General features: G+C 52.3%; 1 protein-coding gene across 9 annotated transcripts in view; it reads left to right on the forward strand.

The window, feature by feature from the left end:
- DYSF (dysferlin) overlaps positions 1 to 13666 on the forward strand; it is an 80521-nt gene that overhangs the window by 33420 nt on the left and 33435 nt on the right. For 4 of the 9 annotated variants that reach the window (XM_058837715.1, XM_058837719.1, XM_058837714.1 and 1 more), the window contains 9 exons: positions 278 to 418; positions 1230 to 1259; positions 1918 to 1944; positions 2744 to 2785; positions 4714 to 4815; positions 5792 to 5953; positions 6884 to 7049; positions 7704 to 7777; positions 11491 to 11553. In XM_058837715.1, coding sequence (XP_058693698.1) covers positions 278 to 418; positions 1230 to 1259; positions 1918 to 1944; positions 2744 to 2785; positions 4714 to 4815; positions 5792 to 5953; positions 6884 to 7049; positions 7704 to 7777; positions 11491 to 11553 — 807 coding nt within the window. The remainder of the gene's footprint in view (positions 1 to 277; positions 419 to 1229; positions 1260 to 1917; positions 1945 to 2743; positions 2786 to 4713; positions 4816 to 5791; positions 5954 to 6883; positions 7050 to 7703; positions 7778 to 11490; positions 11554 to 13666) is intronic. The other 5 variants (XM_058837721.1, XM_058837723.1, XM_058837720.1 and 2 more) reach the window with 2 other exon arrangements.

Genomic DNA, 13666 nt, shown 5'->3' on the forward strand with positions numbered 1-13666 from the left:
GAATGGGATTTTTAGGAGCTGCTGAAAGCTCTGAGTTTCTGCCCTGGAAAACCTGGGATAAGAATTCCCCAAAAAGGTGTTTTTCCAGCCTTAGGAATTCCAGGGAGAAGTTGGAAAACCGGAGGCTCTGTGGGCACCAATCCATTAATTTTCCTGCTCCACTTCCATAACGGGATCATCCCTCGCTCCTGATTTTTGGCTGAGGAGGGGATGGATTTCTCTGGGAGGAATGATCCCAATTCCCGCGGTTCCCAATTCCCTGGAATTCCCTTTCCAGGGCGCGGATGAATTCATGGGACGCTGCATCTGCCGGCCCAGCTTGGAGCGCTCGCCTCGGCTTTCCTGGTATCCCGTCCTCAAATCCGGCCGGAATGTCGGCGAGCTCCTGGCTGCCTTCGAGCTGATCCAGAGGGAAAAGGTGAGATCCATCCCTGAGCCTGGAATGCTCCGGAATTCCGGTTCTTCCCCAGGATCCAAGCGGATCTTCACCAGGATTTTCCAGGTGTTGGGTTTAGTCCATCCATCCTGGGAGAGCCGGAGGGATTTGGGATTTGTCCCTTTTCGAGGGATAATTCCATAGGGTGAGGTTGTCCAGGTGGGAAAAGAGGGCGGTTTAGGGTTGGGCTGATGGAAAGCTGTGGAATTCCAAGTGGGATGGGCTGGATGGATCCTTCTCTCCTTGGAAAAGTCCTGGAGTTCTGAATCCAGGAATTCAGAATATCAGGGGAGCTGGGAATTGCCAAATCCCAAAGGAATGCTGCCCTTTCCTTGGAATGATTTCAGGAGGGGATTTAGGAGAGCTGAAGCCACTCCGGATTTTCCAATGGATACATCCCAGATGTGCCAGGAAAAAAGGATGGATTGGGAAGATCAATCCCTGTATCCCATTCTTCCTTCCCAGCCCTGAGGTTTATCTGGGAACGGGAATCCCCACAATTCCTTCTTCCCTGGAAATCCCATCCCAAACACCAGGACAGGGCCCCAGATATCCACAGGTGGCCTCTTCCTCCTCCTCATTCCCTCAGAACCGGGTGGGAAAAGCCTTGGAAAGGCTTTTGGAATGAGATGTTTGATCCCAGTGGGAATCATCCGGGTGGATTTGGTGCTTCCTGACTGGATGAGAGTCCAGGATTTTTAGAGCTGGGAACGGAAGGGGCTGAAGGTTCCCAGCTGGAAAAGGAGGAATTCTCATCGGGAATGTCAACGGGAATTGTGTTCTCTCCCCGCAGCCGGCTGTTCATCACATCCCTGGATTTGAGGTAATTCCTGACTCCTCCTTGCAAATCCAGCACCATTCCCAGCTTTCCCAGGGATTTGGAGCCCGTTTCCAGCCCTGCAGCAATTCCTCCATCCTGTCCTAGGGAATTCTTGTGGAATTCCTGCATGGATTCAATTTTTCCTCAGCTGATAAGGAAAACCGGGAGTGGGCAGCTCCTTCCTGACAGGGAAAATGGATTCCATTCCAGGATCCAGAGGATCCTGTGGAGATACTCCAAAGGCTCTGGAGCCAGGCTGGGAGAGCTGGGAATGTTCCCCTGGAGAAGGGCAAAATGCAGGGAATGCTGAGAGTCCCTGCAGGGGCTCCAGGAGAGCTGGAGAGGGACTGGGGCCAAGGGCTGCAGGGACAGGAGCCAGGGAATGGCTTCCCAAGGGAAAGGGGAGATTGGGCTGGGATCTTGGCAAGGAATTCCTGCCTGGGATTCTGCAATTCCCAGATTTCCTCTGGATCCCTGGGAATGCCCAAGGCTGGATCCAGCTGGGATACGGGAAGGGGGTGGCACTGGATGGGATTTAAGGATTTTTCCAAGCTGAACCATTCCATGATTCCCTTGGGCTTTCCCATTTTCCCTTAGAAACCTTGGGATGGGCTTAGGGATGAGAATTCCTCTAATTCCGTCCTCTCCTCCTCTTTCCCAGAGCGAGCTCTCCTCCAGCCTGGACGAGGTGAGTCTTTGGGAATTCCTTGGTTTTCATCCTGGAATTGTTCAAATTTGTTTCCTTGGGAATTCCTCTTTTCCCTGGATGACTCAAGCCGGGAGCATCAGGATTTTGGGAATATGAGTGACCCCTGGCCGGATGGGCTTTTCCCCATGGCCGGGAATGTTGGGATCCGTTTACCCTCTGGAATGAGGTGTCCTCAGGAAATCCCAATTCCAGACTTTCCATAGGGAATTTGCTGTGAATCGAGGATGTGCCGGACTGTTCCCGCTGTTCCCAAGGAAATTTTTGTCCCTCGTGCCGGGAAAAATTCAGGGATAGATTGGATGGGGCTTGGAGCAACCTGGGATAGCGGAAGGTTCCCTGCCCATGGAATGGGATGAGTTTTCCGACGGAAACTGTTCCCAAGATTCCATCATTCCCATGATTCTGATTCCACACCCAGGATCCCGAGACTTTATCCTTGTGCATCCCATGGAGCCGATCCTGGGCTGAACCAAGAGGTGGAGTTGGGAATCTTGGAGAACTCCAGGCAGGGAAAGGGAACAACTCTCGGAATGTTGTGGCGGCCCTCGGAGCCGTTAATCCCAAAATCCGGGAGATGAGCTAGGAAAGACCCGAGCTGCATTCCCAGGAAAGGTTGGATTGGTTGGGATAAACGCATTTTTCCAAGATTTTTTTTCCCCACCCAATCTGCCTTTCCTTGGGAGCTCATCCCACTTTTCCGTGTGTCCATAATCATCTCTCTCCTCTTTTTCCTCGGTTTCTTCCCACTGCCGGAATTCCGGGATGGGACATTCCACAGCTCTGCATCCCTGCCTTGTTCTCGGAGGGGCTCCTCCAATGGGTATCGCTCTCCTCCCTTCCTTCCCTTTTCCCAGAATCCAAGAAAATCTCGGAAGAGCCTTTCAGGGAGAGTGGGATTGCGGGAACCCCATCCCAGCAAAATTCCTGCATCCCAAGGGTTGGTGCTGGCCGGAGTCTCCGGTGCCTCATGGATGCTCCTGAAGGACCTGGCTCCATCCTTCTCCATTTTTTCTTGGGAATGGCCTTTTGGGGCTAAATTCCCGCCAAACTCTGGGATTTATCTTTGGGTCACATCCCAGCTTCCATATAAACTGGGAATCGTTACCAGACTTTTTTTTCCCGGCCTCATCCATGTTTATTTTCACTCATCCTGGATTCAAATCCGGGTTGGAATCCATGATTTCCAGAGCTCCGTGCCGCCTGGATTCCCTCGGATTTATCCTCGTTCAACCCATCCCGGCTCCCAGCAGGATTTTCATGGATTTTTCTCCCTCCAGCCGCCTCCGTCTGGGAATTGATTTTTCCCACTCCCCTCCTGGTCCTTCCCTGCTCCCGCCTCATCCCTGGAATTCCCTGCTCATTCCCGTCCATCTGGTGGAACATTTCATCCTCCGGCATTCCGCTGGAATCCGGGAGAATGCCTGGAAAACCACTGGGAGAGCAGCGGGAAGGGCTTAAAAAACTCTGGAATGCTGCAGGATTAAAATCCACGTTGATCCTGGAGAGGAGGGATGGGGCAGGAGCTCTTTTCCCAAGGATTTCCCATTGGATTTGCCAAAGGATTGATCCCTAAAATCCCTTCCAACCCAAACCCTTCCATGATTTTGGGCTGGAGCAGCCTGAAATGAGATTTTTTTTTTGGAATTAGAGTTCTGGGGGTAACCCAGGGAATGTGGGAATTCTTGGCAGCTCCCCCTTCTCCTCCGGGTTATCCCGGATAAAATTCCCGTTCCCTGCCAGCACTAACCGGCTCTGGGAGCACGTGGATCGTGGGATGGAGGAGTGGCTGCTCCATGTGGGAATCCCAGGAAACTTCTCCCACACGGAATTCCCAAAAATCTTCGCCTAATGAGCAGCTGGACCCAGGAAGCAGCAATTCCCAAGGAAAACGAAAGCTTGGAATTTTATGGGAAGAGAAGTTGGAATTGGATGTTCCTGAAGGTCCTTTCCAATGGAAAATTGGAAAATCCATGTGGAAAATCCCTTTGGAGAGCCAATCCCTCACCCGATCCCGTAATTCAAACGCACCCACACGTCCTTGAATCCAATAAAATTCCAGGTAGGAGAGAATTCCATGCTCCCGGGATGGATTTCTGGAGGTTTTGCTTTCATTCCAGCCTTTCTCAGGGCTCTGGGAGATGCAGGAAAAGCAAAAGGGAGAAATTCTGGCTCCCACTTTCCTCCTCTGGGAAGGCAAATTGGGAATTCCTCGGCTGCCTCCCGGATTTGGGATGATCCCAATGGAATTCCCAGCTACTTTCACCTGAGCCCTATCCCACGGGTTTCCGGATTATCCATGAAGTGTGGGATGAAGCCCAGCCCCTTCCCAGATCCAGAGGTGATGCCAATCCCCCATCCCACGGTGCTGCTCCTGCTGAATTTTTTTGGGAATTGCCCAACTCTGAACCCGCTGCTGCTGCTTCATCCCTTCCCTCATCCCGCCGCCATCCTGGGATGGGATCGAGGCGATTCCATCCCATCATTCCCTAAAAACCTTGGAGGGCAGATCCTTTGTATTTCCCTGAGAAAAGCTCGGGAATGCTGGATCTTCTCCAGGATGGATTGAAGGGATAAAACCACTTTTCCGGCACCTCCGTCCTGCCATTCCTCATCTCTCCCATCCTGGATTTCCCGGGAGAGACGAGTTTGGCAAAGATGGAGATTCCAGGTTGGATCTAACACGGAAAGGGGTTTGATGTCCCATCCTGGCACTTCCCGATGTTTTCCTTTCCCTCTCCATTCCCGCAGTCCGCGGATTCCGACCTTCCCTATCCGCCGCCGCAGCGGGAGCCCAACGTTTACGTGGTGCCGCAGGGAATCAAACCCGTCCTGCAGCGCACGGCCATCGAGGTGAGCCACGGAGCCGGGAATCGGAGCCGGGAATGGGATCCAGGGTGGGATTCCAAGAAAAAGGAACCTCCAGGGGGAACTTCTGGCTCTTCACAATTCCCTGATGGGAAGGAGGAGCTGGGGGAGTTGGGGTTGGCTCCCAGGAAACAAGGGATGGGATAACGATGAAATTCAGGGAACAAGGAATGGGATAAGGATGAAATTCAAGAAACAAGGATAAGGATAAGGATGAGGATAAGGATGAAGTTCAGGGAATAGGGAATGGGATAAGGATGAAGTTCAGGGAATAGGGAATGGGATAAGGATGTCACCGACAGGATGAAATTCAGGGAACAAGGGATAGGATAAGGATGAAGTTCAGGGAACAAAGGATGGGATAAGGATGAAGTTCAGGGGACAAGGGATGGGATAAGGATGAAATTCAGGAAACAAGGAATGGGATAAGGATGAAGTTCATGTTGGATATCAGGAGGAATTTCCTCATGGACAGGGTGCTCAGGCATTGGAAGTGCCCAGGGAAGTTTGGAATCTCCATCCCTGGAAATTTCCAAGGAACTCCTGGTGCCAAGGTGGATATCAGTCACAGGTTGAACCCAATGACCTTGGAGGTCTTTTCCAACCTCAAGAATTCCATAATTCCCACCACTGCTTGTCCTACACAGTTCAACCTCCAGGTTCTCCTCCACTGCCGAGGAGCTCCATGGAAAACCTGGAAGTGGAAATTCGGCTCAGGATTTGGTGTTTCCTCATCCCACAGATCCAGGGCTGGGGGAACCTCAAGGATTTGGCCCAAGATTTGATGTCCCCTCATCCCATGGATCCGGGGCTGAGGAACCTCAAGAATTCCATACATAATTCCCACCATTGCTTGTCCTACACGGTTCAACCTCCAGGTTCTCCTCCACTGCCGAGGAGCTCCATAGAAAACCTGGAAGCAGAAGTTTGGCTCAGGATTTGGTGTCCCCTCATCCCACAGATCCTGGCCTGGGGCCTGAGGAACCTGAAGAGCTTCCAGCTGGCCAGCGTGACCTCGCCCAGCCTGCTGGTGGAGTGCGGGGGACAGCGCGTCCAGTCCAGCGTCATCAAGAACGTCAAGAAGAACCCCAACTTCGACGTCTGCGTGCTCTTCATGGAAGTGGTGAGGTCCCAACGGGAATGGGGAACGGGAATGGGGGAAGGGAAGGGCCTCAAAAATGGGGTGAAGGACCTGAAAGTCCCATCAAGATGGATCTGGTGAAGGACCTGAAAGTCCCATCAAGGTGGATCTTCTGAAGGGCTTGGAGGTCCCATAAAAATGGATCTTGGGGTGAAGGACCTCAAAGTTCCAGGGGAATGTGGCTTGTGAAGGACCTCAAAGTTCCATAAAGAGGGATCTTGTTCTGAAGGATCTGGAAGTCCCATAAAATTGGATGTTGTGGTGAAGGACCTCAAAATCCCATAAAAATTTGATCTTGTGCTGAAGGACCTCTGGAGTCCCGTAAAAGTGGATCTTCTGAAGGACCTCCCCGTCCTGTAAAAATGGATTTCATGGGAAAGACCTCAAAGTCCCATAAAATTGGATCTTTATGGAGATCCCATAGAAATGGATCTTGGGGTGAAGGACCTCAAAGTTCCCGGGAAATGTGGCTTGTGAAGGACCTCAAAGTTCCATAAAAAGGGATCTTGTTCTGAAGAATCTCGAAGTCCCATAAAATTGGATTTTAGGGGGTGAAGGACCTGGAGGTGCCATAAAAATGGTTCTTCTGGTGAAGGTCCTCAAAATTCCATAAAAATGGATTGTGTGGTGAAGGACTTGGAGGTCGATAAAATCGGTTCTTCTCTTGAAGGACCTCAAAATTCCATAGAAATGGATCATGTGGTGAAGGACTTGGAGGTCCATAAAGTTGTTTCCTCTGGTGAAGGACCTCAAAATTCCATAAAACTGGTTCTTCTCTTGAAGGACCTCAAAAATTCCATCCAATTGGTTCTTCTGGTGAAGCTCCTTCTGCCCTTGGATTTTTGAGGATGGTGCAGAACCTCCGCCCTCCCTTTCCAGCCTCATTCCCTCTTCCCATCCCTCTTCCCGCAGCGCCTGCCCAAGGAGAGCCTCTACAGCCCCCCCATCATCCTGAAGATCATCGACAACCGCCCCTTCGGCCGGAGACCCGTGGTGGGACAGTGCACCATCCGCTCCCTCCAGGAATTCTACTGGGATCCCTTCCAGCAGGACACGGGAGCGTCCCCGGAGCAGCCGGGTGCGTGGGAATATCGGGATTGGTGTCCATGGAGCCATGGAATGGTTGGGTTGGGAGGGAATTTCAAGATGATCTCGTTCCACCACATCCGTGGGCAGGGACAGCTCCCACCATCCCAGGGGGATCCAATCTGGCCTTGGGCATTCCCAGGGATCCAGGGGCAGCCCCAGCAAATCTGGGAATTGCAGAATCCCAGGCAGGAATTCCTTGCCAAGATCCCAGCCCAATCTCCCCTTTCCCTTGGGAAGCCATTCCCTGGCTCCTGTCCCTGCAGCCCTTGGCCCCAGTCCCTCTCCTGACCCCTTGGAGCCCTGAATGGGATTGGGATCATGGGATTGGGATCTTGGAGATCAGCTTTGGGTGGTGGCAAAAGTCTGGATGAGGTTGGGATCATGGAGATGAAATTCGTGAGGTGGGAAGGGTCTGGGAGATGTTGGGATCATGGAGATCACCTTTGGATGGTGGGAAAGGTTTGGGATGAGTTTGGGACGATGGAGATGAACTTTGGATGGTGGGAAGGGTCTGGATGGGATCGGGATCATGGAAGTGCGGTCTGGGAGAAACTGGGATCACTCCTGGAGGTCAATCCCAAGGTTTCTGGATTCCGGGATTCCCAAATCCCGGGATGACGGTGCTGCCCTGCTCCGGTTGCAGATGACGTCAGCCTCACGCCCAGGGACGACGTCCTCATCGACATCGATGACAAAGAGCCCCTGATCCCCATCCAGGTACGGAAAACGCGGCCGCGCTGGGAAGATCCCAGATTCTTTCCGTGCTCCGGTGGATCTGGTGAGGCCGGATCCGAGGCGCCGATGCGAGGCTGGATCCGGTCGGATCCATCCTTTTCCAACTCCCACGTGTTTTCCCTCCCTCTCCTCACCTGCACAACCCCAAACTCCTCCTCATTCCCGATGGTGGGAATGAAGGGCTGGGTTTGCTTTCCCGATGGAGAGAAATCCATGCTGGGCTCTTCCCGAGGAAAGCAAAAATTCCCTGAGGCTCCGTCGTCCTTGCTCCATGGCTGGGTCTCCTTTTCCCAGTTTGGCTCCTGGTTTGCAGGAATTTTACTGGGCTGGGATTGTTGGAATTCCGAATCCCAAATCCATGATGGTGGGAGCAGGGAAGGAGGGGGGATGTGGTGCAGTTCCAATGAATTTGAGGGATCTCAGCATTCCCTTGGGAATGGATCAGGATGGACACACCCCCGGAGTTTCCATTCTTCCAGAAAGTTCCTTTATCCGCAGCCCTTGGGTTCCTTCTCCAGCAGAAGGAATCTTTGGGATGGAGCTGTGTGTGGGATGCACGGATCCGGAGGCGATCCCGGTGCCTCTGGAGCAGCTGGGAATGGTGTCAGGAATGTTTGGTGGAGCTTTTCCTGATCTCCCATCCCTTGGTGGGATATCAGGGGCTGGAATTTCCCTTCTCCCTATTCCTGGATGCCACAGGGCTGGAGTTTCCAGAAGGAATCTCCCTTCCAGGTGTTTCCTGCCTCAGTTTCCCTGGCTGTGAACAATTCCAGGGATGGAGGAGCTGCTGAATCCAAGGTGTCCAAGTTGGGCATGGATCCTGCTCTTTATCCACATCCTTGGTGGCTCCTGCGGGTTTCTATTCCCAAGGATTCTCTGGTGCTGTTGGATATTTGTGGTGTATCCACAAATCCAGGCTCGAGCTGGATCCCACATCAAGCTGGGAATCAGGAATTCGGCAAATTCCCAAAAAACTGTGGGTGTGGCCCTGCTCATTCCCAATCCTCATCCCTGGAAGTGTCTTGGAGAAACCTGGGATAGCGGGAAGTGTCTCTGCCCGTGGAAAAGGTGGAATGGGATGAGATTTAACATCCTTCCCACCCAAATCATTCCATGATTCCGTGATCCTATTCACAGCTCTGTTGGGATCTTGTCCTGAAATCCTTCAAACTTCCATTAGGAACCGGACAGGAGAATTGGGAAAAGTGTGGAAAGGGAAAAGCAGCTCCCAAAAATGCTCCTGATTGGAGCATTGGGAAATTGGGAAAGCAGCCTCATTCCCTCCTTTTCGCTTCCCATTTAAGGATTTGTCCTTAAAATTTACAGCTGGGCTTTGTCTTTTCTCAGGAAGGCAACTGGAGCGTGTCCGTGGAAAAAGATGGAATTTAGGAACAGGAATTTTTGTAATAAAATCCCTCTTTTTTTAGTCCAGGACAGAGAAACTTGGGAGAAAACGGAGGGAATAATGTGGGAATCTTCTGGGGGCTGAACCCACGGAGGGATCCTAAGTTGGGATGTGGAGCTTGAGCCCGGCTTCCCATGATCTGGATCCGAGATTTCCCAAGAGCTGGAATTGGGATTTCCCACCATCCCATGCTGGAAGTGCTCGGAAAATGTGGTGCTGGCCATTCCCGTGGGTGGCATTCCCAGTTTGTCCCATTTTTCCGAGCGGTCGGGATGGGTGGAACACCCTGGGATGCCCGGAGTGGGATTGGCCATGCCCACAATTCCCTGGAATTCTCTGCTCAGATTTCCATGAGTTATTCATGGAAAAGCAGGTTGGTGGCAAACCTGCTCCCACTTTTTCCTTTGGGAATAAAACCTCTGGATAGGGACACACTCTGGAGCCCTGGGAGCTGCTCCTGGGAATGCGGGATCCCATCCCAGAGATTCCAGAGGAAGGAATGAGATGGAGCTTTGGAATCCTGGAGCTTTGTTCCCTGGGATAATTTTATTGGAAGCACCTCCAAGCTCAGATCAAATTTAGGGAAGAGTTTAAACAGCAGGAAAAGAGGGAGAGGGATGTGACAAAACCATTCCAAAGTGGAAAATTCTGGCTTTTTTTTTTCCTGGGGACAACTTTTCCAAAACAATCCTCCTTCCACCCATGGAGTTCTTCAGTTTGACCCCGGATTTGTCCTTCTCCGTTTGTTTCTTTCCTTGTTTTTTCTGCTATTTTGGGAAAGCAGGGAGCTTCTTCCTGGAAAGCCAACCCAAAATTCCCACCTCGGAATTTTGGCTCTGGAAGCCGCTCCTCTCCTGGAGGTGGACACGGATTGAGGCGTGGACGGACCATTGGGATCATCCCGCCCATCCAGGGCCAGATTTGGGAGGTCAAGGAGCAATCGCGGCCCGCGGGGACCATCCCGCTCCGCTTTCCCGGGAAAAGGGATGGATCCCAAGCCAGCAGCTCGTGCTCAGGGCTCTTTGGAAGCAGGAGCCAGGATTTTTCATGGATGCGTTTCCTTGTGTGGCTCCGGAGTTTTTCTCCCTCCTTGCCAAGCCTGGCTTTGCTCCCCGCTCCGAAGGACGGTTGGAACAAAGGATCCCTTTGTTGCTTTCCCTGGAAAATCGGGAAAACAACCAGAGGTGAAATCCCTCAGCTCCAAGGCTTGGGAACGTGTTCTCCATCTCATCCGAGCGGGATCAGGAGTTCAGGCGGAGTTTAAAACCAGTTTAAGTGCACGGGAATCACATCCCGGTCACCCAAGTGAGGAAAATCCTCCTAAAAAAATCATGGAAGAAGGATTTTTCCCGGCTAATCCCGTCTAGTTTGGTTCTTTGGGAGAAGGACATGGAGCGGGGTTTTGGAGAGGTGGAATTTGTGGAAAAGGCTGCTGGATCAGGCTTTGTCCTGCCTGCTCTGCTCCCGGTGTTTTCCAAGGGTTCATTCCCATGGGAAGAGGCTCGGGAAGGATCCCACAGCTCCGTGGGATGAGCAGGGATTTGTTCTGTCTGCTCATGGAGAAATCAGCTGGAAAGGATTCCCAGCAGCCTCTGGGAGCCGTGAGGGAATCCAGGTGGAAAATGATCCTCAGGGAATTTTTTCTCTGTGGAAACAGCCGGAAATTGTGGAATTGGGCCCAAGGATGCCGATGTGGACCTGGTGGGATCAGAGCAGGGTTTTGGGAACAAGCCTGAGCTGGAAAACTGGGAATGCTGTCGGGATCTACCTGATCCTCAGACCTGGATGTTTTCTGGGAAGAACCTCACATTCCTTCCCCTTTTCCACCTCCCAGGGATCCTTGGAATCCAGGGGCAGCGTTGCCGCTTCCTGCCCATGGAAGTGATCCCGGGTTTTGGTTTGCCCAGGATGAGCCGGGCTTGGACCTGGACCTTGATCCTGAGCATTCCCAATCCCATTCTAAATCCCCCTGGCTCCCATCCTTCCCTGGATTCCAGGATAACTCCCTGAATTTCAGTATCCAGGGAAAAGCCTTTCCTCCACTGGGAATTACTAACAGTGTTTCCATATTTTTCCCTTTTAAAATCCCATTTTCCCCCCGCCTCATTCCATCTTTTTGCTGAACATCCCTAAAAACAAACCCTGAGCTCATCCCAAATTTGCCTCATCCCGGGAAACCCCAGGGTTGGGAATATTAATTTAGATGAATCCCTTTAATTGTTGCTTTTGCTGCCATGTGTTCATCGCTGTTCCCGGAATTCCTTGGATAACGGATCATTTTAATTTGTAGCTTTCCGAGGGTTTGACGAGCTCTGCGCTAATTAACATCCCGGATTCCCGGGCCCTGCCTCATGTAGGTACCGCTTCCTTTCTAATTGCTAATGAACCGCTTAATTAATTAATTAATCGCTTAATTAATGACCTGAACCCATGAGAATATGCGGATAAAGACGGAAGGAGGCGTTTTCCTTCCGGGAATGACCCCGCTTGCTGCTTAGGAAAACGGCAATTCCAGCTGGCTGCCGGCGTGTCCTTGGGTTTTCCAATCATTCCAAAGGGAATGAGGGAGGTTTTGAAGGAATTCTGACCCCAGCTCGGGGATCCCAGCGCAGGAAGGACATGGAAATGTGGGAGCGATCCAGGATGATCAGAGGGATGGAGCAGCTCTGCTGGGAGAAAAAGCTGGGAGAGCTGGGAATGTTCCCCTGGAGAAGGGAGAAATGCAGGGAATGCTGAGAGTCCCTGCAGGGGCTCCAGGAGAGCTGGAGAGGGACTGGGGCCAAGGGCTGCAGGGACAGGAGCCAGGGAATGGCTTCCCAAGGGAAAGGGGAGATTGGGCTGGGATCTTGGCAAGGAATTCCTGCCTGGGATTCTGCAATTCCCAGATTTGCTGGGGCTGCCCCTGGATCCCTGGGAATGCCCAAGGCTGGGTTGGGATGGATTTGGATCCACCTGGGATGGTGGGAGCTGTCCCTGCTCATGGAATGGGATGAGCATTCAGGTCCTTTCCCATTCCATAATTCCATAACTCCATGATTCCCAGAGGAGAGGAGCTCAGGAGGGACTCTCGGACACCTCTGCTCCTCCGTTCCTCGCTGAGCAGCCCTACAGGGCCGTTACTCCTCCGTTACTCCTCCATTACTCCTCCATTACTCCAGCTCGTGCTGCTTTCCAAATCCCCCATCCCAGGACACGTTAATGGAGCTGAGTGGAGCCAATTCCAGCTTCTCCATGTCTGTGAACTATTTGGGATAATTGGTTGTTTGCTGTGTTTGCTCCTTCCCAATCCAAGCCCACATTTCACGGCTTCTCCGGTTACGGCTCCTTGGAAGAGCTCCGGCTGTTGGATGGCTCCTCCTGGGAATGGTTCCCATCCCAGAGCTTCACCCCTCCCCGGAATGTTCCTGATGGTTTTGATATTCCCAGCTGGGAGCCAGCCCATGGCACTGCCACTGGGGAGGGGGGAAAGTATTGCCAGAGAAAACTCCAGGATTTCTCCAGCCGGGGTTTGTAGGATCACGGAATGGTTTGGGTGGGAAGGGATCTGAAAGCTCATCCCATTCCATGGGCAGGGACACATTCCCAGATCCCAGCTGGATCCAACCTGGCCTTGGACATTCCCAGGGATCCAGGGTCAGCCCCAGCAAATCTGGGAATTGCAGAATCCCAGGCAGGAATTCCTTGCCAAGATCCCAGCCCAATCTCCCCTTTCCCTTGGGAAGCCATTCCCTGGCTCCTGTCCCTGCAGCCCTTGGCCCCAGTCCCTCTCCAGCTCTCCTGGAGCCCCTGCAGGGACTCTCAGCATTCCCGGGATTTCTCCCTTCTCCAGGGGAACATTCCCAGCTCTCCCAGAGCTGAGGGGCTTTGGAATCCTGGAATCCTTTGAATGGGAATGGACCTTCAATCCCATCCCATTCCCACCCCATCCATGTTCAGGGACACCTCCCACCATCCCAGGTGGATCCAATCCCAATGTCCAACCTGGCCTTGGACAATTCCAGGGATCCAGGGGCAGCCACAGCAAATCTGGGAATTCCATTCCAGCCCTCCCTCACCCTCAGAGCTGGGAATTTTTTCCATAAAGGAGAAATTCTCCTCCCTCCAGCCGTGCTTTGCTCCAGGAGCTGCTGCAGCTCCTGGGATGACGGGATTGGCTGGAATGATCCGGTTATTCCCGGGATATCCAAATGATGCGTCCCTCTTGGAAAAGAGGTTGGAATTCCAGCGTGGTGAGAGGGAAGAGGAATGGAACGGGGATAGGGAGACAGGAAACCTTGGGATAATCATGGAGCAGCTTTCCAGGTTGGAATAAGCTCCTTTTTCTGGGAAAATTTCAGGATTTGGTCACATGAGGTTAAATTTATCCACAGGGGATTCTCACTTGGGTTTTGCCCAATGGGATCCATGAAAAAGCTGGAAAAGGGAGCACAGATCCCCATCCCAGGGATCGTCTGTGCCCTGGATAA

This window comes from Poecile atricapillus, chromosome 4, assembly GCF_030490865.1.
Source record: "Poecile atricapillus isolate bPoeAtr1 chromosome 4, bPoeAtr1.hap1, whole genome shotgun sequence".
Taxonomy (NCBI): domain Eukaryota; kingdom Metazoa; phylum Chordata; class Aves; order Passeriformes; family Paridae; genus Poecile; species Poecile atricapillus.